The sequence below is a fragment of the Sebastes umbrosus genome, chromosome 17 (genome assembly GCF_015220745.1).
Source record: "Sebastes umbrosus isolate fSebUmb1 chromosome 17, fSebUmb1.pri, whole genome shotgun sequence".
Classification (NCBI taxonomy): domain Eukaryota; kingdom Metazoa; phylum Chordata; class Actinopteri; order Perciformes; family Sebastidae; genus Sebastes; species Sebastes umbrosus.
Window position 1 is genome coordinate 25,058,529 of NC_051285.1, and position 26,252 is coordinate 25,084,780.

Genomic DNA, 26,252 nt, shown 5'->3' on the forward strand with positions numbered 1-26,252 from the left:
ACTTACTCATCAAAGCTACAATTACATTCAGATCTTTGTGTACCCATTCTGAGTCCCTCATTGTGCGATTACCTGCAGAAAGAGGCCTACAGTACACGATCTAAACCATGAGTCTCCTTGAACGATTGAATATTATTCTAAATGGCTGTGGTAAGAGCTTTTGGCTCAGAGTCAAACCTCTCTCTGACTGTTACTGCCTCTGTATTTCTGTCAGAGCTTTGTGGGCCAAGGTAATCAGAATGGAAGTGGGGGGAGATGAGAAAACGGACGCCCCGCCGGGCCTCGCATTAAACTTAACGACGCCGTATAAAAAGAGAGTCGGCCACGACCTGCCGCTCCATCCCTCACTCCCACTGTCTTGCCCCGTTTGCTTCTGATCCCGTCATCCTAAGTGAGGCGTCCGACTGTGTTTGAGGAGAGAAGGGCAGGCCGTGGAAGGACTGATCAATGCCATCTTTGTCAGGGTGCTTCTCAGGTGACCAGAGCACCCGGTGACTAATAGGATCGAAAGTACTCCCTTCTGGCAGATTGGGTTAACGGGAAGACGTTGCTCATATGGCTCAAAGAGGGCTATTTATAGGATTAGTGATGTGACGGAGGTGTAAATGGTTAAAGGAGTACATTGACATTTTGGATTTTCCATCACTTCACTATTCATCTACAAAAAGATAGGCAACAGCTTCAGTCTGCCGAGGTGCAACACATCACCACATGTAACATAACTTAACAGCATAGTTCACTTCATATTTGTCCTGTACATTTATTATACAAAACTATTGATTGAGTAAGGAGTTTCTTTGCCCCAAATTGGTGCATTTTGCTTCACATAGACTTGTGTAGTGACATAGAGAACATAAAAAAATCCCTCTCTGCTTGGTGACTTTCAACTCTTACAGGACCATAGTTACCTTCAACCCAGACAACCCATCATTCAGTATGAAACCACACTAACCTAGTTTCTATATGAGCTAGGGGTGTGTTTTCACGATGGGTGAAATTCAGTGGAAACAAGCAGTAACTGACTTTTCTCTGCTAACTCCAGTACTTTTACACGCACGCAAATGACTGCAATACTGAGAAAAACCCAGAATAGCTTGCATGGTTCTCAGCAATTTCACTTCTCCAGTAACCCAACTTTACTCGAGTTGTTAACGTAGTTAACGTCCAGAAGAATGTGTGGTGACCTCCAGGCCAGTAAGAAACAGGAACACAAGAAGAAAATGGATTATGTTAAAGGGTAGGGTCATAATTCTGTCTTAAAACAATAGTCAAGTGCCCATATGAACATTGAAACAGGTTGTGTTTCCTTTAATCAGCCCTCCTTTTCATATTGTCTGAAACTAATATGAGGCTTCAACATCAGGGTCGGAAATTCAGTTTTTTCCTCACCTGCCACTGTGGCAGGTCACTGAACATTTCTATTGGCCACTAAAAACAACATTTCTTAATATAAGGAAAACTGCCATGGTGGCAGTTGACCTGAAATTTTTACCTGCCACAGCCAACATTTACTCTGTACTAGGCAGGTGCTAATTTCATTCCCTTTTCAACAGTCTGAGTTACGGAGGCTAGGGGGAGATTTACTCAGTTAATACACAGGTTTTATGTTACTCCCTCTAAACTCCACAGGATGGGCTTGCTGACCAATACTTTATGTTGGAAATGTCAGACAGACACAGGAACATTTTTACATGCAATTTGGGAGTGTAAACTTGTTTACCTATTTTGGGAAAAAAATACTAAAATACATAGGGAAGTGTATAGGTTCGACGGTACCTGTATCGCCAAGACTATGCCTACTGGGGGACCAAACAGAATTGCCCAATATATCGAAATGTGACTTTGCCGTGATAAAAGTAGGGGTTGCCACGGCTGCCTGAATGATCCTCAGATTATGGAAAGGTACATCCTCTCCAGATATTAAAAAATGGATGGAATCTATGTTAGAAACAACATCATATGAACACATGTTAGCCAAAGTGAATAATGAAGATGAGAAACTTTAAGAGGACATGGGACCACTTTTTTGTCCATAGCGTTCCTGGGTCACTGTGATGATCATGTTGTACTGCTACATGTTTATTTTGGTTGTTCTAAATATGTGTATTTATCACGGGTCTTTGGATATTTTGTTACTAAAAGTAATAATACTGTCTGTTTGTGTGTGTGTGTGTGTGTGTGTGTGTGTGTGGGTGTGTGTGTATATTATTAGGACTGTCAATCAATTAAAATATTTAATCGTGATTACTCGCATGATTGTCCATAGTTAATCACGATTAATCGGAAATTAATCAAACATTTTTTATCTGTTCAAAATGTAATTTAAAGGGAGATTTGTCAAGTGTTTTATACTCTTATCAACATTGAGTGGGCAAATATGCTTGCTTCATGCAAATGTATGTATATATTTATAATTGGAAATCAATTAATAAAACAAAACAATGACAAATATTGTCCAGAAACCCTCACAGGTACTGCATTTAGCATAAAAAATATGCTAAAATCATAACATAGCAACCTCAAGCCCAACAGCCAACAACAGCTGTCGGTGTGTCAGTGTGCTGACTTGACTATGACTTGCCCCAAACTGCATGTGATTATCTTAAAGCGGGCATGTCTTTAAAGGGGAAACTCGTGGGTACCCATAGAACCCATTTTCATTCACATATCTTGAGGTCAGATGTCAAGAAACCCCTTTGGAAATGGCCATGACAGTTTTTCCTCACCAAAATTTAGTGTAAGTTTGGAGCGTGTTGACAGCTGTTGTTGCCTGTTGGGCTTGAGTTTGCCATGTTATAATTGAAGCACTTTTTTATGCTAAATACAGTACGTGTGAGGGTTTCTGGACAATATTTGTCATTGTTTAGTGTTATTAATTGATTTCCAATAATAAATATATACATATATTTGACTAAGGCAGGCATATTTGCCCACTCCCATGTTGATAAGAGTATTACATATTTGACAAATCTCCCTTTAAGTTACATTTTAAACAGATAAAAAATGTGAGATTAATTTGTGATTAATTGGCCATTAACTATGGACAATCATGCGATTAATCGTGCAACAGTCTGAGTTACACAAATCAAGTGGGTATCTTCTAAAGTTAGCCTATTTGGTACAAAATCCCTCCAATACACAGAACCAAAACACAGAAAGAAACTAGACCAAACAGTGTAAATGCAATTTGAAAGTCTGAGAAATAATTCAACCATTGATTATGCTTACCTTAACCTTTAAGGTGCAACATCATAGTTAAAACAACTGGAGACTATCTTTACTCTCATTATAATATAATGAAAATTCATTTGAAGTTCCAGTATGATTCAGTGAGTGACTCATACGACCCCCGGCCGCCCTGCCCTGACCTGTGACTCTCCCCTGGCCTCCCTCTGAGCAGGGCTGCCTGCTGTGATCCTCTAACGCCGACAGCCTTGTGTGGCAGGAACAGCCATCTGCGGGCCCATTGTGCTGGTAATGGACTCCCGCCTTAGAGATGGACTCGCATGGAAATGGGTGCATTCTCATGGAGACGTGCGCCGGTTTCTACTGGATAACCTTTTCAGCTCTCAACTCTTCCTCTCTGCATCTCAATGGCTTTCTCCCTGAGGTCCCGACAGTGATAGGCCTCCCTTGACACACGAGTCTGAAGGATTTGTCAGGCTCAGTACAAGACACAGAGAGTGGCTGACTCAATCAGAATGATGGATTATTGAGAACACTCATTTTAAGCGCAAAGCCAGAAGATCAGATACGATGAGATGAAACTGTAATGGTGTCTCTCTTGTTCCTCTCTTTTCCACACTCTCACAAACATAATCAGCACCATAACCTACCTCACACTTTGCCCTCTCCCAGACCTCTAGAGAAACTAAACCCAGTCCCACCACAGTCACCACTGACAAGGTGTAAACACACCGGACTCCTGCAGACGGTGAATCACGAGCACCACAGCCACCCAATGGGCCTCATCACTACAGTCGTTCTCGTAATTAGAGAAGACTTTTATTTTTTCCTGTTCACATATCATCACAAACGGCTGCAGAAAAAGCAGGCATGAATCAGAGTTAGCAATTCAGCCTAAACAAAGCGACTCACAACAGATTAAACGAGGAGGGACTGGAGGCCCAGACAGCATGTCAAACACAGGAAAGCTCCCTGTTCCATTACTGCATGCAACGGTTGATTTTGTGCTTTTTCCTGCTGTATATCACCACCTCACTGGCTGACGAAGCCCCAGCCGAGATAAGAGAAAGGAGGACAGGGAGGATTGGGCACAGAAAAAGATGAATCTGTGGCCCTGAAGTTATATGGAGCACAGCAGCAGGGGTTGGTTCGTTCTCTGAAGTCCATCCAGGTTTATTGACCTCCCTTGAACATTAAATTCAAGGGAATTCAAGTGTAGAAAATGAGCATGTTGTTGTGATATAAACACTCTGTTTCTCAGGGTGTGAAGTGTTCAGTGAGAGGCCCATAGAGTTAGGGTATAATGACAAATCTGGGTGATAGAATTTAATTTTAAAGTTTTGTTGTAAAAAAAAAAAGAAGCTAATTCATTTTCAAAAATGTATACGGCCTATTTGTTTTTTTAATCAAATCTACAAAGACTTGTTAAAAAAGGATGGGAAACCTGGGCATTGTTTTTATGACTTAAGGCAAAAAAACTGCAAAATGCACACTTAAGTAAAAAACACCATGAAACCTCTTGACGTACAACTGCTTCAGATCTTGATCAAAGCATTGCTTAATGTGAGTTTGCAGAATTTCTACGGACTTAAACAGTGACTGTACACTCACGGCCTGCCTTGAAGAGGAGACATCTGTACATTAGTCACAGGACACAAGAAACCTAACAAGTCTGATCAGACACAGCTCCAACCGACCTGGTTATCAGTCCTTGTTATCAGCCCAAAAGGCTTCCGAGGAGGGTTTTATTGTGACTTTGTGGCAGTTCAAAGCAAAATTATCTTTATTATTATCCTACTGCTGCTGACAGAAGGTTGTAGATTTAACCTTAAATGCTTTGCACGGCAGGAAAACAAGAGTGAAACTCATCTGCCAGAGAGAATCTGTTTCCACAATACACAAGAAGAAGTAATAGATCAAGTTTGAAATGTCTGACACGCAATCTTTTTTTTTGTCCCAAATACACACTAATTAGAAAAACAGTTGAAAAAGGGAAGAACAAGATTGAACAACTGTCAAAGGACAGAACTTATTTTTCCACCAAACCTTTTTTTTTTTGGTCTTGCTCTCAAAAGGAACATCAGACAGTCATAAATGTATAATGGAAATATTAAGTCACTTATGTTCAACTTGTTCTAAAAAAGGTCCTTTGCATATTCTCTACATTTTATTTCCAGCTAGTAAAAAAACAAAAACCTCTGGTCATTTTTGTTAACAGAGGTGATGAAAATGGCTGTTGACAGTTTTAGAGCCTCATGACGTTTAAGCCTCAGATCCAAAGCTCTCTGGTGAGGCAGAATTTTGGTTACACACTTTCCATTTGTCATTCATAGAAAAAGTACTTTCATGATTTAAGATGAATGAGTGAAAACCTTTAGAACTATCCCTAACAAAGGCCCGCATTTGGAAATAAGATCATTTATAAAATGAATTGAGTAAGACATAATATGACTACATCATGATACACAACTCTAATTGCCACACATCCATTTTTTAAGTGACGGTGTTGCAATATACAATATTTTCTTAATGAAACATGAAAAGAGTTTGTGGACGCTCCCTGTTGAGTGTTTAAGAAAATATCCATCATCGTGAGTAAAGGAATATTTACGGAATAAATCATTAACCACACTATAATGCTGTACTGCAATCACACTGCAGCATCTAGCCAGCAGCAAATGTTTTTTAAATCAGCTTTCCATCATTTAAAACTAGGAAATATAGAAATATACAATGCTTAGATAAAGCAAAGACACACACATCTTTTTGTTCTTATCACCAAAACTATCCGTTTTCACTACTATTAAAACTCAAAGTCTTTTCCAAAAATTAAAGGTCACACCACAACAAGCAATTCAGGGGATTCACCAAGTAAAATGACTCCGGTTTGAAACAAACAGCAAGTTCTGATGGACTCATAGTGAAATATGTTACTGTGTGTTTTGTCAGGGACCTGATGAATGATTTCAATGAAATGATTATTAATTTAAATTAAATAAATAAAGATAAATAACTTTATAAAAAATAAGAAAACAACAGTCAAAATAACGGTTCAGTGTTTTGGAAATTTTCAGTGTGTGATCATTTGAAATTGATCTAGTCTTCAGTCAAAACATGTTCTGTAACTCCGAGAAGTTACAGACACTAACTTCTGTGTCATATGTGTGTATCAACTAGCTCACCTGAATGGCGAAGAGCAGCAAATTGTTTGAATTGTGTAGTATTGTATTATGTCATGTGAGAAGGAAATCACCACGGCCAAAGTCCAATGGTCACTTTAGTCACCCACAAAGACAAATACTATTCCCCTCAGTTTATGGAGACTAAATCCAGAGCCAAGCAAACAAAAACAAACTGAACCTAAATATAAAAATTTCACAATAAAGACATAATTTGTGTGTGTCCTCTTTAAGCATCGAGCAAAAAACAGCTGAACAAGATAGCAACTGCAGCTGCTCCACATGGCATATTCTTATAACATTTCACATTGGATGATTAAAAATACCTAAAATGTTATAAAGCTATCAGACCACACAGCAAATTAGTAATTGGTGTAAGAATTTTCAAAAACAATCATCCAACATTTCATGCAGGCATGGCTCTATATCTTAATTTTAGGAATCTGTTTAACACAACAAGAAATAAGAATTTAACAGAAAATAGTTTCCATACACACAAATAATAATAATAATAATAATAATAATAATAAAGTAAATCAGGTTATAAATGCCTCACTGAAAATGTTGTATAAGTCCTGTGGCTGAGGTGAGAAAAAAAAACAAGATATATAACTGACTTCTGAGAAAGAGGGCATCCAGAGGACAAATGTTTGTGTGTGTGTATGCACGCACAAAGGGTTTGTGTGTGTGCATGCATATGCAACTGTGCACAGTGGGTGGGGGGCAATTGCAGGTGCCTGCATTTAATCGGGTGTAAAGGTGTAAATTTATTTTCACCTGCACCTGCGTAGTTAACGCGGACACTGTGGTCTGTCTGCGCCTAAAGGGTTAAAATTGAAAGGCTGTCACCCATTCATAAGGCGATGTGTGAGTGAGAGTGAGAGCAGCACAGAGAATGAGAGAGGTGAAGGTGGAAAGGCCTCAGCAAGGAAGGAAGCTGACGGTTGACAAGTTGTAATGAGGGAAACTTCCTTTAGAGAAGAAGCGGGCAGTGAGTAAGACTGAAACCTGTCAATAACCAATGAGCTGTCGCTTTGAGTCTGCAGCTCAATGAACAGTGACTGCTAGAACAGGCAGGACTTTCACAACCCAACATACACACACCAGTATATATACTGAGTATCTAAAAACTAGGGCTGTCCCCGACCCAAAAAATTCTTAGTCAACGTACATTTTGTTGACTAATTGATTTAATCGATCTGTAAAACTGAGTTTCTCCACAAAGAATCACACAAAAGCACCACTTTAAATCTTGTGTTTACCAGAGATATGCTCCCAAGTTTCTTAGAAATAAGTCATTAAGCATGAAAAAGCATAAAAAATGAGTTATTGATGAAATAAATCTTAGTCGACTAAGACCAAAACAACTGATTAGTTGACTAATCGACTAAGAGGGGGCAGCCCTACTAAAAACTTGTCTTGTAAAGCTTGTGCTATCTCATTGATTAGACCTCAATCTGAACATATTTTAAGTTGTGGCATTAAAACAAGAATCAAGTACTGTCTATAAAAATACACGTGGAGAAAAGAGCAACAACAACAGCTTCTTAAGTAGCCGTCTCTGACCAAAGTCATCCAAAATTAATTTTAGAAACAAAGCAAATGTGCAAAAAGACAACATGGCAAGGCCAAGAACTGATACAATCTCAACAGACACAATCTAAAAACTAGGGCTGTCGTCAACCCAAAAAATTGTTAGCCGACTTACATTTTATCGACCAATTGATTAGTTGATTTAATCAATCTGTAAAACTGAGTTTCTCCACAAAGAATCACACAAAAGCACCACTTAAATTCTTGTGTTTACCATCTGCTCATAAGTTTCTTGGAAATAAGTCGTTGAAAAAGCATTAAAAATTACTAATCGACTAAAGAGATCTTAGTCGACTAAGACCAAAACGACTGATAAGTCGACTAATTGACTAAGAGGGGGCAGCCCTACTAAAAACTTTTCCTGTAAAGCTTGTGCCATCTCACTGATTAGACCTCAATCTGAACATATTTTAAGTTGTGGCATTAAAACAAGAATCAAGTACTGTCTATAAAAATACACGTGGAGAAAAGAGCAACAACAGCTTCTTAATTAGCCGTCTCTGACCAAAGTCTTCCAAAATTCATTTTAGAAACAAAGCAAATGTGCAAAACGACAGCATGGCAAGGCCGAGAGCTGATACAATCTCAATGAATAGTGACTGCCAGGGCGGATATACTGTATATATATATATACACAAGCTAAAAATTAAGGCTGTCGTCAACCCAAAAAATGATTAGCCGACTTACATTTTATCGTCTAATTGATTAGTTGATTTGATCGATCTGTAAAACTGAGTTTCTCCACAAAGAATCACACAAAAGAACCACTTAAAATCTCGTGTTTACCATCTGCTCATAAGTTTCTTGGAAATAAGTCATTAAAAAAGCATTAAAAATGACTAATCGACTAAAGAAATCTTAGTCAACTGAGACCAAAATGACTGATTAGTTGACTAATCGACTAAGCGGGGGCAGCTCTACTAAAAACTTTTCCTGTAAAGCTTGTGCCATCTCACTGATTAGACCTCAATCGGAACATATTTAAAGTTGTGGCATTAAAACAAGAATCAATACAAGTACTGTCTATAAAAATACACGTGGAGAAAAGAGCATTCTTAAATAGCCGCCTCTGACCAACGTCTTCCAAAATTCATTTTAGAAACAAAGCAAATGTGCAAAAAGACAGCATGGCAAGGCCGAGAGCTGATGCAATCTCATCGCCTGATTTCAGAAAGTGTATGTGTGTGTGTGTGTGTGTGTGAGAGAGATCAAGAGTGCATGAGTGTATGAATGTGTATGCCTGTGTGTGTGTGTAATAAATGGCACTCCCACCAGCAGGTGTGTCGAGGGCAGTTTCCAGCTGCAATCGCTGGCATCTTTACAAGGACACTGATCATGGCACCCATCAGCACCCACACCCTACACCAAGGCTCCTTCAACTTACATCTAACCCTTATTTTCAAGAAGCCCAGAGGCTGTATGTGTGTGAGTGTAGGTGTGATTTTTATATTTTTTTGTAAAAATGTTTTACTGGTTTTACATCTTCAAAACCAGCCTGTTTCTGACGGCTTCATTATAAAACCAGTCTCTTAATCCTACCAAATAATGCCGGTGACTACACTGATGCGGCTTCTAACTTGGCATACACAAATACTGGCCCAGGTGAATTTCCTTTCTGAAATCTCTCTAAAACTCGTAACTCAAACTTGATTTGTTTCTTTCCTCCCATGAGGTTCCAGGTTAATAAACATTAGCACATCTTGCCCAATAGGTCTGACACATTGAAGGGCCTTATTTTATCGAAAAATATAAAAGTTTGGATGATGGTGATCCATCTTTGGAAACTCAGAAGAGGCCTTCTTTTTGGTTTGTGCTCCCCATGAGAACAGGTAGGTAACAACCGATTGGTTAAAAGGACGACAACAGTGCGTCACGACAGATAAAACAGAGAGGAGGTTTCCATGATAGACAAGAGTTCATCCCGTCCTGTGAAGCAACTAGAACATGTTCGTGCCCATAGTCATCCGGTGGAAAAATCCAAGCCATTAATCACCATGTAGACTATATTACAGTATTGTGAGGAGGCCAAGAGGGGAACAAAATGTGACAAAAACCTCTGTTTCAAAGTCTGCACAAAGTATTTCAAGCAGGATGAAGCACCTTCCAAAAATCACCATGTTTAATTCAAAGCCACCTCTGCTCTGACTCTGCGTGACCTTCATCAGAGTCACAAAGAGGAGGAGGAGGAGGCCGATTTCACACAAAGGGACATAAATTACTTGAATGCCACATGACCACCTAAAAAAGGTCCCTCAACCGTCAAGTTCTGCATTAACTCTTTCATGTGTGATAGCTGCACACCCCACAGGGTACTTTTGGTGAGCAAACAAACACACACAGACGCACACACGTTGAGGCTTACTCACCCGATGAGGGAGACCATCTGCTCCACTATGTGCCTGCTGAAGGTGACGATCACGAACAGTTTCTGTATGACAAAGAAAAGCACAGAAAGAGCGAGTCAGTTACTGAACCATGAGGTCACTGCTGGGGTGCAGAACAAGGCCGCATCATAGTTTGATCAAGTAATTCCTTAACTCACACTCACACACAAGCCTTGCACCACCAAGGCGGTTTGGTCTAAAAGCAGTCATGAAGACGCCCTTTTGTCATGGAGGGAAAGAAATAGAAGGCCTAAGCTCTATGACACACGACCAACAACAGAACACTAGGTCAGCATATCACACTGGCTGTGATTACAAGTGTGTGCGTGTGTGTATAAAGGATGGATGGATACAGGAATCAAAAGAGATGTGTCATAGCTTCAGAGGGGGTCTGGAGGCCGGCTCCTGACCAGTCTGATTCCTGCTTAGTCATCGCGCCAGAAGGGACAGACGGGTAACTGGCAGCCATTCCGGCTCATATCAGCCCTGTGTCTTCCTGCAGGGGGGTAGAACATGCACCCGATAATTGACCTGATTTTTTCAAGGCCCTTAACTTGCCCTCTGAGTTGTTGTAGGTTACTGTATTCTTATGAACAAACATGCGTTTTGACCACTAAAAATGTGGTTTGATCCAGCAACATCTCGGCTGCCTTCAACATGCCATTAGAAAGGCTTAACCCAACAGAGCTTTTGGCGGGTCCGTCATTACAAACTCGTGTTGTGCAGAAAAGGATTGTTCAAACCCGCAGAACCTTATTTTAAATTCTAGTCCAGATCCCAAGGTCTCCAAAAGATACTAAATATATACTGCCGAATTACAGGGAAAAGTGTATAAAATGATACATGAGATGAGACATCTAGAATTTTCCATTTTATGTAATGATGGAGCCATAAAAATGTCATGTCGGATTTGAATATTTCACTCAATATAAAAATGTAGCTTCAGTCAACTCCACATTATATTATATATATTCTTCTGTCAAAAATGTCTTATCTAATTCAGGCCAACAAGTAGTCAAAGGTCTCATGTTATGTAGTTGACATTTGAAATTGATTTGAGCCTCGTGATGAGCAGAATATTTTTCAAGATGCTCTTGTAACAGCAAATGAAATGAAACACTGTCTCAATTATGAGCCTCGACTGAGTATTGTGTTGAGTATATTGATTAGAGGTTTTAAAGTACAAATGCTACAAACTGGCCTAACTGGGAGGATTTTAGTAACTGCTTAATCCAAATCCAATCCAATCCAAATTTATTTATAAAGCACATTTAAAAACAACAAAAGTTGACCAATGTGCAAATGAGGACTACCAATAACTTCTAAGACAATTAAACAACATTTAAAGTGTAGATCGGAAAAACAATAGGAAATACAGAGTAAGATAAATGACACTGTAAGTGAAGAAAAATAAATGTGACAGCCATGTCGGTACAACACCCAGAACGTCACATTTGCATGGTCACACTGGAGATAACAATGATCATTTTAATTTCAAGTGACAGCGCTCTTTGATTAGTGCTTTGTCACAGTGGTCTTTGTCAGGTTATGTAACATGCCATCCAGGTCATACATGTTTGGCCCCTTTGGTTGTCTTTTAATTTGTGTGTGCCTCAGGACCTCACTGAAGGTTATCCAGAGAGACTCGCAGTCTAAATGTCGGCAATGTCACAAAAATAACAAAACTCATAATTGACATCTGCAACAATAAAAAAAGACTGACATTTGCCATCGTGCAATTTTCTGTGCCTCACAGAAAATAAACATGAGACGGTAGAGTTGCGTCATGGCAACTTTTTAACCCCAACTTCAGGAAGGAGTTTCGGAGTAATGCACCCACATCTCTTCATCAGGCGCTGACAAGTGATCTATCATCCCACACAAAGCAAGAAAGACGGGACAGCAAGATGGCCGACACAGGAAAGCTGACTAAGATGCCTTAATGTGTCTGCTCGGAAACCAACGGTGACATGGTCTTGACTCGCTGATTTCAGTGAAATGATAATGCTAATAAAAGCTACGCACATCCCGGTCATGAGCATTTTATCACACACACAGAAACAAGAGGGAAGCATTACATCAGTTCTCAAACGTTTACAGAAAAGGAACACTCATTATCAAAAACCATGAGGTGCACTGAGTGACTAGACAATAACATGGAGGCGAGTGCATCCTGCGTTAAATGAATGTCGTGTTAAAACAATCAAAGGGTTTGACAATAACATATCTCTCATTTCACTTCAGCTACATGGCAGTCCATGTCCTCTGCCACACCTCACACTCTTCTGTCCTCAGCAAAATCACCCATCTCAAGGGCCCCACGTGTGTTTCCATGATATCACCCATGATCCTCAAAGTCACAAAGGCGCTGACGTTGTAACCATTCACCGGTGGACATTCAGACAGTGAAGCTTAATGAGCATAAAAAGGCGGAAGCAGCGCAGAATAAAACAGCCTCTCCTTGGAGACCAGTGAGAACACACCTGAAGCACAGGTACAAACCCGGATCAAAAAACACGCTTTGAAGCATTGAGAGTTTTACGCCCACACACAAATACACACACGCACACACATCACAAGCTTCAAAATCCCCTTTTGTTCCCTCTTGGCCCATGAGGGAGAACGTCACCTGCTCTGCAGTGCGCTTTCTTCTAATGCTTCTTGTTTTCTGCTCACACGCAGTAAACTACTGAATCATTTGCATTAGAAGCAAAACCTGAGCTTGAAGAAAATTAAACCAAGCAGCTACAGGAGAGATTGGGGCCCCTAGACATGCCGGAGAGCTGGGTGAAGTCTTTCTTTCCGTGAGCAAGGGAGGGACGCACCTCTGTCATTGGGGGCCCTGGGGACCCCTGCGTGTAATCTGGTACTGTGAGTGCCATGCATGCAACCCCCTCCTTCCCTCCCATTCCCCCCCATCTCTCCCTCTCTCTTTCTCCATCACCTCCCACAGACAATGTTTATCAGCTTTAGCTTGCGCTCACCAGGCCCCCCACACGTTTTTTTCTCAGTTTGGTGCAGGACAATGCTTTCCGCGTATGATAAGGAATGAGGCCAAGCTTTGCTTTTAACCCTTCCTCTGTGAATCACAGTGAGCAAATTCCAAACGTTTGCTAAGAAAACAGAAAGTCGAGCCCCTGACGGTAATCACAGACATACTGCAAATTCCTGGACGCAAATTGAGGATTTTCCAGGATTATAAGAAACATTTGTGATGCCAAGACTCCGAACAGCACTTTCTTATTCAAGGGTTAGGGATGTATCTTTTACTTTCCCATAAATTCTCAATCTGCTGTCGTCTGCCCGGTCTACTGTACAATGCACTGGGGGTGCTGCAGCTGTGATCACAAAATGGTTGACTCCCCCTACTTTGACTGCACAAAATGGCCTCCTTACTACCAACTGAATACAGCACAGAGATGCTGTGCCTATGCATGAGTGTGATTCATTATCTAACACACTTCCCCTTCAAGCAAATCTCAAACTTTGGCAGAAATAAGTTTAGCTGTTTCTCTAGAAAAGGAACAAAACAAGCACTACATATCCAGTGCTGTGAACGTGTGCTTTACTGTACACAAGTCTCAACTGTATTCTCATATTTGAAAAATAAAAATCAACCCCGGCATTATTTAAGTGGATGTGTATTATTTAACTGCAGCTCACCTGAATGTGCATTTTGATGACTGCTTTCCCAATAAGAGTTGCACCAAAAAAAGTCCAGAAGGGAACCAAAAAATGTCCACATGTTATTCCTGCCAGGTCAAACAAGGGATTTGGAATCTGGGGGAAAAACAACAGAGATGATTAAACTTGATAATGTGTAAATTCACTTCAAGAAATACAAAACAAATCATATATAAAAAGTGCATGAAACAGTGTAGCACAATATTTAAATTTCTTACATTTGTATTCTATAGGTACACCTACAGAAGTGATATGAGAATATCTGATATTTGTCAAGTGTACATTTCATAAAATCTATTTTTTTGTTTATATGTTGAACAGTTCAGAAGTGACTTTTCCTTTGCATAATACACACACGTCAATACGTCAATACCAATGTGAACATGAATTATTTAAACGGTTTAAATGCCACAATGTGGGTGAAGAATATTTTATAGAATAAAAAGGTTTCTGTGTGATTTGACTTACAGAAGCGCAGACTAAAATCCCAAAGAAGCCGACCCTCTGGATGAGTTTCTGCACTGCTACTTTTGCTCGGCTGGCAAAGTCCTGAAAAAGAGCAGAAGTGGGAAAAAGGTGTGATTAGATTTCCACTAGACACTTGCTGATGTTCAGCTGACACTGATCACATAGTGTACACATAATACAGACATTGCTTTATTTACAGGAGACATCTCAAACCTGCTTCACAGATTTTTACTAAACAGCAAACTGCAAAACAACACTTTTATTCTTCTAATTATTGTTGTAGAGCTTCTAATAGATAAATATCACACTGTCTTTATAAATACTGACACATTCAACAGCTTAAAATGATTGTTAATGATTTCTATTTCACATGGTAAATTATTCACAATTAATTTCTGGCAAATTTCAGATTGATTAGTAAATTTGTTTGGATTCAAATAATTAATTAGTCAACTGAAACTTTTTATTTTTTAAATGTATTAAGGGCAAATTAGAGAGAAGAGTTTCTTCAGTGTTTTTCTAAGCCTTTCTGTGGAAGAGGGAATATCACAGAGGTGTGTGAAATAAATGTGTGTAGCCAGCTGGAATGTTGTTTTTGAAGTGATTTTAATATATGCTTTGAAATCCATTCAAAAGCCACATTAAAACAAAAATAAAAAATTAGGATAATATCTCAATTTGGGATAACAGCCTATAATCAAAGATCTGCTTTTAGGATTTCTCCTTCAACTCTGAATATTCATGTTTCAGTTTATTCACAAATTATTGCCTATGCACTGACATTAAATCTTTCCATTTTATATCTAAAAACATATTGGTGTCCAAATGAAACGAAAAATGAGTGAATAGCCTGCTTTTTATTTTTCTATCTCTGCTTGTTTTTAAATAAATGCAAAGAAGGAGCAGCTGCGACAGGAGGAGATTTTCTACATCCTGTAAATGTGCCCTCAACAAAAAGTTGTCATCAATTATTGAGCAAGATAACGACTGACAAATGGGATAATAACATCCTTAGAAATTAGATGCACAGCTGTGCAAACTGTTTTGAACTTGAAAATACATATATTTTTAATGGAATATGCACTGAGTGATTTTCAGTGGCTAAATCTTAGAATTTGTGTTTCTAAACTCTCCCAAGTTTCAGTGCTTAATTTTAAATGATGAAAATCTCTAAAAAACAATACCTAAACATATACTTTTTAAAATATTTACAGTTTTAATTCTAATTTATCCACATTTACAAAAAAAAATGTGAAAAGTATAAGTGATGAGGAACTCTTGGTGAGGGAAAGTTGCCTGATTGTGTATATCTATCACAAAAAAACATTTACTCACCTAATAATAAACAATTTGTTAGAGGGAAAATTTATTTATTTAAATGTTTAAATGAAAAATGTGAGTTTCACAATTAAATTAAGTCCTGAGCTAAATTTATAAGAGTCCTGCCAACATAAATATCATGAAGTTTACAGCTAAAATGCACTGATTCACCTGCCACATATTCTAAAAGAATTACAAGACTCTTCATTCTTCATTCTAGGAAAGTGATAAATTGGTTTTAGCGTGTTTGTATCTAACACCTATTAAATCCATTGTCACTGGGAATGTGTGAACAAGCGAACAGACTTTGGTCATTCCAGTGACTCACAAATTCTTGCTTTTCTCTCCTGGTCTTGCCCTATCCCTCCTGACAGCTTCACAAAAGCCTCTTTTCACTGCAATGACATAGATTTTTCCCCAATATACCTTTTCTGGGAAGAGGAGCCTTAATCTGTTTGGATTTTACATAAACTAGTTCTGGGAACACAGTGGGAATGCAAAGGAAACCACTGATCCAGGACCTTTCATATTTCTGGATGGCACATTCAATATCTAGGTAATTTATAAAAGGATTACTTCCATACCATGCTACATTTGCAATTGTTAAATTAAAACTAATTGTTTATTTGTACAGAAATTGTTTGATTCTTTGTGGAAATTGAAACTCTTAAAATAATAATAAAATATACTGAGATCATTGCTTTTTTTCCAAAATATTAGATGTAAGATTTTTTATTTTTTATTTTGTAGGCCTTAACATGTTAATAATTTGATCCGTTGGCAGTAGTAATAGATTTTACAGCCAAAAACTGCACAACGGCTTTCATTCGTTATTATTTCTAAATTTGTCAGATCTAATCTCATTTTATCATAAGCTGTTACACTTTTTTCTTGAAAAACAATAAGATTATTCATTTGCAAAGTTTATGTAATTACTATAATAATACTGTATTTAAAAATTGGCTGTGAAGTTCACAATATATCAAAGTTATTATATTTATGTCATATTCAATGAAGCATTTGTTTTACACAACTCTTTATAAGCAACCACTGTCTCTTTGGTATCTAAATAAATATTTGTAGAATAAATCATTAAATATATGTTTAATTTATCCTTGCACAGAATTATGCTAGAAAATAAGACATTGCAACGCTTTAATTTGTATCTGTGTCTGCTACTGTAACAAATATGTGTTTATTATAGTTTGCACTGGCTTTATGAAATTATGTAGATGTTTCACATTAAAAGCATACTTCTGTGCCTTTCAGATTAAACTTCAAACTCGTTTTTTAATGTAAAAACCTCACAGTTAATTAATGAATAACTGTAAATACAATTTTTGATAAAGAATTATATGAAGGCTTTTGTTCCATAATGAAATATCCTCCGTTTGGAGAAAATACACACTCTTTCACATTGACTACTGATATGAACACATAATTATTTTTGTATTAAAGGGAACATTCACCTTAAGGCATTTATAAAATAGTTAATTTTTTCTGAACCAAATCATTTATGTTTTAATAATTTTTCCTGATGTTTTTCATGTAGCAAAGTATTTCCAAAAATGCATCCATTGTATTTTTTGGAATAGTTACATGTCTGTGTAATTATTTTAAGTCTAAATATCCTTATTGGATGTTTGCTGTATGTGAAGTAGATTTACCCACTGTAAGCATATTTTTCTCACCTAAAACAACATAAAATCACCTGACAAAGAAACAAAAGAAAAAAAACTAATTTGATTCATATGAACAGAGAAGAAACAAATGTTTTCTTTTAAAAAGTAAGGCCTCAGTTTCTCAAACACCATATTAATTTAAAAAAAAGAGACATGGGAGGGGGCTGGCAATACTCGATCATACCTAATATGGTCAACAAAACCAGTACAGTGCTGATGACATTCTTTGCGGGGTGCAGCCAAGTGGACAGGAAATTTGAGAGACACGGGAGGTCGCCTAATAAGGTTGTGGTGGGGGGAGCGAAGGGACACGGGATCCGATTGGTTCACAATTTGAATTTCTGCCTCCACCGACATCCAATCATGATGGTTTTTCCTTGGACTAGCCTGTAGTTTTAATTCGAGCCTGTCCCCATGTGTGCATACGTGTGTGTATTTGTGTGTGCATGTGTGTGAGTTGCTCAGCTGGTGGGAGACAGGGAGGGAAGGAATGTGTATGGTTGGTTTACAGCTGAACCGCTGAGGACTGTGTCTGGACCAGGGACACCTGACAACTGCCGGTGTAGCGGCGCGGACAGAACTCTGCAGAAGCAATTAGTGCCATGGAGACTGTGAATCCCATTCATTTTATGACATCATGACACACGTATCGTTTACATTAGGTGCCGTAGTTGTGCCATTGGCTCATGCAGTGAGAGCGAGCATGAAAATATCACAGCAGCGTGAACAAAGGGTCCCCGAGGAGGTGAGGGGAGGGTGTGTGTGAACTTGTGACACTGTGATTTACTATAGTTGAACTATGTACTTGGACTCTCTCTCTATTCTGCATTTCTGAACCGGGGAAGCGTCTATCTTGGATGGCTGGGGTTCAGACATCCAGACTCTGTTGTTGGCGGCTTATGGAAAATCACCATCTTTGCCAGGCAGCTTGCCAAGGGCTGCCTGCCGCCCCCCCCCCTACACCCCCCACCCCCGTCACCGCCGGCCTGCAGGGCTGGGCTTAGCAGCAATTACATTTGGTAAGATCTTGTCAAGGGTGCAGCGTCATTAAAACCGGGGAGGTTTTGGTTCCAGATTTGGCTGCTAGGCACAGATGCTTTCCTCGCAGTCTGCACAGTCACCCCACATGGAGCCGAGCTCGGCGGGGAACAATAGGGAACAATACTCGCATTTGATCCCCCCCCATACTTCTGACAGTCAGATTGCCCAATACCTCATTTGAATAAGCAAACCACAAGTGCTCCTCAGAAATCCCATTTTACTGGTTTTGTCTCTCTCTCTTTACAGCCATGTGTTTCATGAGCATGTGCTATTTTTGAGTAAAAATGATTGAACATATTTGGAATTTATTTTACATACAGCAATCTATGCATCATTTCAAACATAAAAATGTACTGTATTTGTTTTGGTTTAATCGCAGTAAATATATTGTAGATAAATTAATGTCATACATGAGGAATAGCACGGTGTTCTGTCACAAAATTAGCATTTATGGAATTATGTCACCTGGATTATTGATTGAATGGCAAAGTAAGACTCTGAGCCTATAAATACGGGAGCATGTACTGTACTCTACATTTAACATGGTAGTTAGTGAATATCTGTGGTTACGGTTGCCAGGTGATGACAGTTATTAGAAAAATCCACGAAGAAAAACCGAAGAGAACATCGTTTTCTGAACTTGATACAGCAACCACAAAAAAATTAACATTCTCTTGATATACTGTAAAGAGGATATGTTTCAAGTGTCAGGTTTTATAATCAACTATGATAGTGACACTTGTTTTCTTTGCTTTTCATCTGAAATGCATTATTGTACGATGTCATATCTGTTTGTTTTGGATTTGCGGAAAAGTCGCTCAGAGGGTTCTCTAATGAAAAAAGTGGACTTTTCATTGTGAAAAAGTTGGCAAAGCAAACACTTTGTTTTCAGTAGTCTTTGGTGGTGCTGATGGGGTACAGAGTTCAAACATAGACAAAAAGCAGGCAGCGACAACGCACTCTGCTCCATGTGGAAAATTAAAGTGTCAGACAAGGAAAAATCTATGCATAGCCTATACACAAGTCAACACCCACGCACATTTTTTCTCTCCCTCTCTCTGTGTTTTCTTTTTTTTTTCTCAATGAAAGTCTTTCACACAGAAGACACACATCTCTGAAGCGGCCGCGAGCCCCCCGACACGAAGATGGCTAAAGTTCATCTCATTAACTCCTGACAAGCCCGCGCCTGCTCTCTCTGGCACAGGAAGTGGAGTGATTAAGGACTCCTGACGCAATAGATGCTACAGTCCCCTTTCAAGAAAAAAGAAAAGCTACGCATTCAAATCTATCCAAACGCGCGCACACACTCACACACACACACACATATACAAAAAAATGCACCCCTGAGTCCACGTTGACAAATTCTTTAACAAGCTGTGGTTAAAGGGAAGCTGGTTTTACTCTGACTCACCCCCCTCCTTTCAAACAGTTTACTGGAAATAAAGAGGGAGGAGGAGGGAGGGGGCACTTTCAGAGAAGTCACGTGACGGGGCCGGGCAAACCACAGCACAGAGAGCCTTTGAGTGCAGTAGGCCAGGGGGGAAGGCAGGCATACGCCCAGCGCAGATGGCCCTGATTTGAGTTACAGGAGATACAATCCTGGGAGTTGGCAATCAAGAATTCACAGCCTGTTAACCCCTTCCGTGCCGGATGAAAAAAAAAACACAAGCCAGGAAATAACTTCATTATCAAGTTACAAGCAGTCATGGACTCGATCCACGCAGGATCCTCCGAGACGGTCTGTGCCGATACCGAGGATTCCTCTCCGGCACACCGCGCACTCTCGTACTGAGCTAAAGATTTAAGAGGGGAAAAAAAGCTGATGTTCATGACATCAGCGTCTGGAGCCGTTAGAAAAGGCATGACTTCATTATTCTTGAATAGCTCTGTTGAATGAATGAGAAAAAAAAAAAAACCCAGAGTGCTCTGCTGCTGTGCATCACGTGCACTTGTGGCAGGAAGTTGGCACGTGCAGGCTGGGAGAAATACCACTGGGTTTAAGTCAAACTGCTGGCACCTACAAACCTCAGTGACTTGAGCGGAGGGGACGGAGTCAGCATCTCAATCCAGCTCTGCTGCCACAGGGTGGTGTGTGTGTGTGTGTGTGAGAGAGAGTCTGAGCGTGTTTGGAGGGAGGTAGGTCTGTAGGGGGTCACATCCTTGAGGACAAAATTTGACCACTTCCTATCTGATACACAACAATACCAGTTTCCCCGATCCAATCCCAGTGGAGTCTGTTTCCACTTTGGCCTACCACTATTGATTTTCAGCTTTCAATCAAAAACTCTGCCACAAATCCACAGCAGATGCCTCCGTGTCCACCTTAAAAGGTGGAAGTGAAAATCAGAGAGGTGCGGGATCTCCTTGAGTGAAAGAGGGAACCCTGAGAACATCCGAGTAATGGTAAAAGCCCTGGTGAGAGAAAAAATGTTTCCGTATGTGGCAGGTCCTCGCCGGTGCTAGCAACCTGCCTCCAGATGCTGTCCAATCACACGAGCACACATTACATACATACACGCGTCTGCCAGATATCATCAGAGAGAGAGAGCGAGAGCAATGCACAGTGGGAGACGAACGGAGTGCGTGAGAAAGAATAAGAGCATAGGAAGAGAGGGACAGAGTAAGAAACAATGTCAGAGAGAGAGAGAGAGCGAGAGAGAGAGAGACTAAGGCTATGCAGCGTCACTTCTAATCTGCTCTCGCAAGGATGCGAGACGAACAGCCGATGCTCCTCCTGCGTCACACTGTTGGTTTGTTTGGGAAAAGATACGCAGATACCCGCTTGTCGTGCTCTTCCCCCCGTCTCTACTCTTTTCTTGCAGTTTCGGTGGGAAGCGCCACTCTATCAGTAAGTGATGTCAGAGCTCCACTCTCTCACACATGTGGTCCAAACGCCAGGACTGCTGTTGGTGCCAACCTGCCCAGCTGTCCGCAGCATTACTAACAGTGGAAGTTACAGCAGGTGCAGCACCCCTGCCCCTTGTTAACCAGCAGCATGAATACTTCTCACTGCATTTTCTTGAGACTTCTTTGAATCGGTTTCAGTATTAGTGGTCACTTGTGACAAAAGGTCACTTTGGTTCGTGGGCTGGTTCAACTACGCTGATAATGAATGAAAAAAAAGTGGTTGTGGCAATATTTATCTTTAGAAGGGAAATTCTCAATTTACACACACAGCACATCTACAGGGCTGAATGTATCATCAATGAGTACTCAGTGCTTCTAGGGACTTACATGCTTGTATACTTTGAAAAAAATCTCATTAAGAGATGCTTAACATGCTATGTGGACCAATGTCTACCCAATTCAATTTTAGGAGATGCAGGAAATGCAGGGACAGCATCAGGGAGTGTGTTTTGTGAGTGACTGAGCCAAAGGCAAAATAAATACAGTGACATCAGTGATGTGTGGCCAGAAATTGCAACGTGGTTCAAAGTTTTATCCTCAACAAAATAGTGCAATAAGGAATATCTGCCACTAGAAATGAATGCAATAATTAATTGGTGATATATCCTTTACAGGTTGATCTGGGAGAGAAGAAAGGGAAAGAACAAAGTCACTAACTTGTGTAACTATCTCCACACAATAGAGGATTTTTTTTGTAAGTTCTCGAATTGGGATAAGACAAAGTGAAACCATTTCTAGGGAAATACACAGTAACTATGGCGACCCCTGGTTTCCCAACCATTGACTGTAAATAAGAAGTGGATGTAGTCACCTGAACATCACCCATTGGTTTGTGGACTTGAAGCCTCGAGTTCAACATTTTGGAAGTCACCATCTTGTTTTTTTTGGAACCAGAAGTGACACAAGAGGGTGGAGCTCAGTACAATCGAACACCGAATAAGACATTTTTAGGCGACCAAAATGTTATGGCAGCAACCGGTCAATCACTTGAATCTAGCGTTTGAGACCATAAAATCATGTTTACAATGTTTACTGAGGTAATAAATCAAGTGAGAAGTAGGCTCATTTTCTCATAGACTTCTATGCAATCAGACTTCTTTTTGCAACCAGAGGAGTCGCCCCCTGCTGGCTATTAGAGATAATGCAAGTTTAAGGCACTTCCACATTGGCTTCACTTTTCAGAACCAAAGGTTGCCACCTGATCCCATCAGTGGTACCCAGACCCCTGTTTGAGGACCCCTGATTTAGTGCTGTAATAAATTATAATTATTTTCATACTTCATAACTGTTTCAAGATAACAACTTGCTTCTAGCAAACTTAAACAACATTGGAATCAAGTGAAATCCTGCTGGCAATTTTTTTCCATTTGTTCAATACAAATGGCTGGAATTAGTAATGAGTAGTTTTTAAAAAATATATATTTTTCCATTGTTTGGCATGCTCTTTCATGGAACAGGATGTTGAGGCAGAATGTAATAATGGAGAGAACATGATGTAAGTGATTTAACTGAGACTGAAGAAAAAATCTATAATCAAAATTTGGATTAAGCATACTATCTATATCCAAACAGTGTAAATGTGGTTTACACCTTACAGAGAGAGAATATGGTGGCATTTTAAAATAAACAGGAAAAAGTATTTTCTGGGGGGGGATGACATTTTTGGCATATCTAGACAGAAAGAAGAACAGTACATCCTGCAATACAATGTAATAACATCATCTAGATCAGAATAAATGAGTCAATAGAATGAACTTTTCTCCCCTTGTTTCTCATTTCAAATACATGCACAAACATGACTTTGATTCACATCTAAACTATGTCTGTACTGTTACTAATCCTGTATGCATGCATACACTCCTCCAAATCACTCAGTAATCTCCTGATATCTGGGATACCCCCATAAAAAAAAATCTGAAAGTACTTGTTAACAGTCTGGTTAAGTCTGCTACAGCTTATTTTCAAATACAAGAGTAAGTGAGTGTGTTGTAAAGTTCAAAATCATTTATGGATGCAGTTGTTTTGCTGCACTTGACCTGTCTGACTGTTTGACCCACACTGTTGGAGAAAGAAAAGCATTCCTGAGGATGAGGACTGTGTCAGGACAGACAGGTCTGATGAAAAGCCTTTACGAAACCACGCGCATGTTTCCCCTCAGTCCTCCTCCTCCATTCATAATCACAAGAGGGTGGAAAAATAAATATTTACAACGAGCTGTTAGGCATTGTTGAAACATTTGCAGGGATGTTTGATATGAGACCTTTTTTTTTCACAGGGAATTTCAAAATGAAGGGCCGGAAATGGCAGGAACATTTCACTTGAGTGCATCATCGCTGTTCTCTTAGTCATAACGTTGTGAAAGCACTTGATTCCCGCTGTGCCGTTGAGACACTGAGGTGGGGCTTGGTCGGTAGTTCACACACATACACACAGGGTACAGTGTGGTAATATGGCACATCAAATTTCACTTCAGGGATATTGCAATTTTGAAAAATACCAGAACTGTGTAAATAAATAAACCCCAAAAACAAAAAAAGAAATGAAATAGTATAAAGGTAAAAGAGTGATACAGAACAAGTACACAAGTGCAAAACAGCAGAGAAAAGAGAATGAAGTGAAGTAAAATGCATAGCTTTACCTGATGAGCGTTGTGGGGGTTAAAGGGAGAAAGAGGAGGGTGTGAGAGGGGTTAGATAACAGGGTGATAAAGGGGCTGAAGATGATGCAGGGAGCGGTGTATCACCTGTGCGGAATGGGTCTCGTCCAGAATCTCCTCAAACCTCTGGTAGTCCTCGTCGTCGGGGTCGGCGCCAGACAGCCGCGCCGCCCGGGCCATGAAGTAGGGAGGGAGCTCTCCTATAGCCGTACCTGCACCCTGCTCACACAGAAACACAGACACACATACGGAGATTGTTAATTACTGCTGCTCAGCTGTTCATAGTTCACTGTTTACAGTACCCTCTGGTGTTATGTGCTTCTGTATATTGTTTTGGCAACACGGGCTTCTGTCCCAACACGTCAATAAACCTGAATTCGACATAGCTTTAAGAAAGAGAGAGAGAAATGTTCGTTGTTATGTACAGTGCAGGTTGTTTATTTGTATCAATTTGATTAAATTGTATATTAGATGCTGTGCAGGGCTCAACACAAATGCTTTTGCTTGCCGAAACTGAAAATATGGCTGCCACTTTAGTCACCTTTTTGAGTAATTAAGATACTACGCTGTTATACGCCAGCTTAATAATAAAAATGTAATATAAAAGAATAAAAGCTTTATTACAGTAACTAAACAAAATTATCTATAGCTTGTGTTTTATCTGATACTTTACAGAATTTGTTATCAATTAACGGGTCCTCAATTCCTGGTTATGGTTCTTCACAGATCCCTCAAAAACTACACAGCTGAATCCCCTCTCACTTACAGCTGAAGAGCGTGGAACATGTTTTGCTGTTAGCTGTCCCTATATTGTATATGTTAAAAAGTGGTCGCCACTGTTGGCAACCAAAGGCCAAGAATTGGTTGCCGATTTCTCAAAAAATGGTTGTCAACGGCAACCTGGCAACCCTTAAGCTATGTTCACACTACGAGCAACAAAACGGCCAAGCGTGGCCAGCGACATTGTTGCCGAGTCGTCGTTGAAGTGTTGCTCAAGTGCTCGTTGACGTAGTTTTGTCGTTAAACAGCACTGGGAACTAGCTAACAGCTCTTTTTGTAGATGGAACGGAACAGGGTGAAACAAAAACATATGAATGGTTGACGCTTCACTGCGTCATTAGAGCGCTGCTTGAGACCAGCTTAACTATATTCGTAGTGTGTCACGCTCGTCACGACAAGTGTCGGACGTCAGTTTGTAACTTCATGTCACTGGCTTCCATTGAAAATAACTTGTAGCCTGTCGCTGGTAATGTGAACACAGCATTACTGTCGAGCCCTGCTGTGGCTGATTTTATTGCTTTAAATTGTGTTTTTTTTATTAGCCATTGAGTAGTTCAGTTGTAAAAATGCTATATTTCTCTGAATATCATGCTAATTATTTTAACAACCATGTTACCGTGGTTCCTAGGGGGTTAATGGAGAAAAAATATCAATATCCTCTATCCAAAGGAGCTTGCACTGCTTGACGTCTGGGATTGTGCGATCAGAGCACTTAATGGGAATAAAACGGAAAGGATTTACGAGAACGAAAATCCCACAGATTATTAAACGATCATGGATACATAAAACACAGGCCCAGGGAAGGTGAAAAACCAGATGCCACTTCTAAACAGCATATCAACACGCTGCACCGCTAACTGCTCCGTTCCACTCTACTTTGGACATGTGGAATGCAGTGTTTCTGGAAAAATTTAAGAAGTGCTAACAAGCCCAGGGGGGTCGAAAGGAACCAAGATATCAATATCTGACAGCCAAAAGGAGCTTGTAGCTATAAAGCGGTGGAGCCTGTGTGATTGAGGGGAGCTTAACAGGAAGAAAGCGGAAGTGATTTGGGGGAAATAAATCCTCAGCACTTGGTCGGTTCACCAAGTTCATACCGCCAAAACATGAGGACGGGGGGGAGAGAGGGGTGAGGGGGTGAGGGCTACAGACTTAATTAACACAATGAAAACAGCCGCCAAGAAATGCAGTGTTTTTGGAGTTGCTCACAGCTCATTACTTTAATGTTTCCAGGCACAGAGGGAGAGTAGGGGTGCAAGGGGGTTGAGAGAAGATGCTGAGGATACAGTGAGTGTAAGTTACAATTACAAATGGCATACGGATGACTTCAAGGCCCAATACATGCCTGACAGCCTATGATGCACAGCAATGA

At 39.9% G+C, this 26,252-nt stretch overlaps 1 protein-coding gene across 3 annotated transcripts in view; it reads right to left on the minus strand.

The window, feature by feature from the left end:
* The window catches only part of LOC119475565 (vacuole membrane protein 1-like), a 66,582-nt gene that overhangs the window by 11,986 nt on the left and 28,344 nt on the right, over nt 1-26,252 (minus strand). For all 3 annotated transcript variants that reach the window (XM_037748397.1, XM_037748395.1, XM_037748396.1), the window contains exons 7-10: nt 24,188-24,319; nt 14,495-14,575; nt 14,006-14,122; nt 10,325-10,386 (exon numbers count right to left, since the gene is read on the minus strand). In XM_037748397.1, coding sequence (XP_037604325.1) covers nt 10,325-10,386; nt 14,006-14,122; nt 14,495-14,575; nt 24,188-24,319 — 392 coding nt within the window. The remainder of the gene's footprint in view (nt 1-10,324; nt 10,387-14,005; nt 14,123-14,494; nt 14,576-24,187; nt 24,320-26,252) is intronic.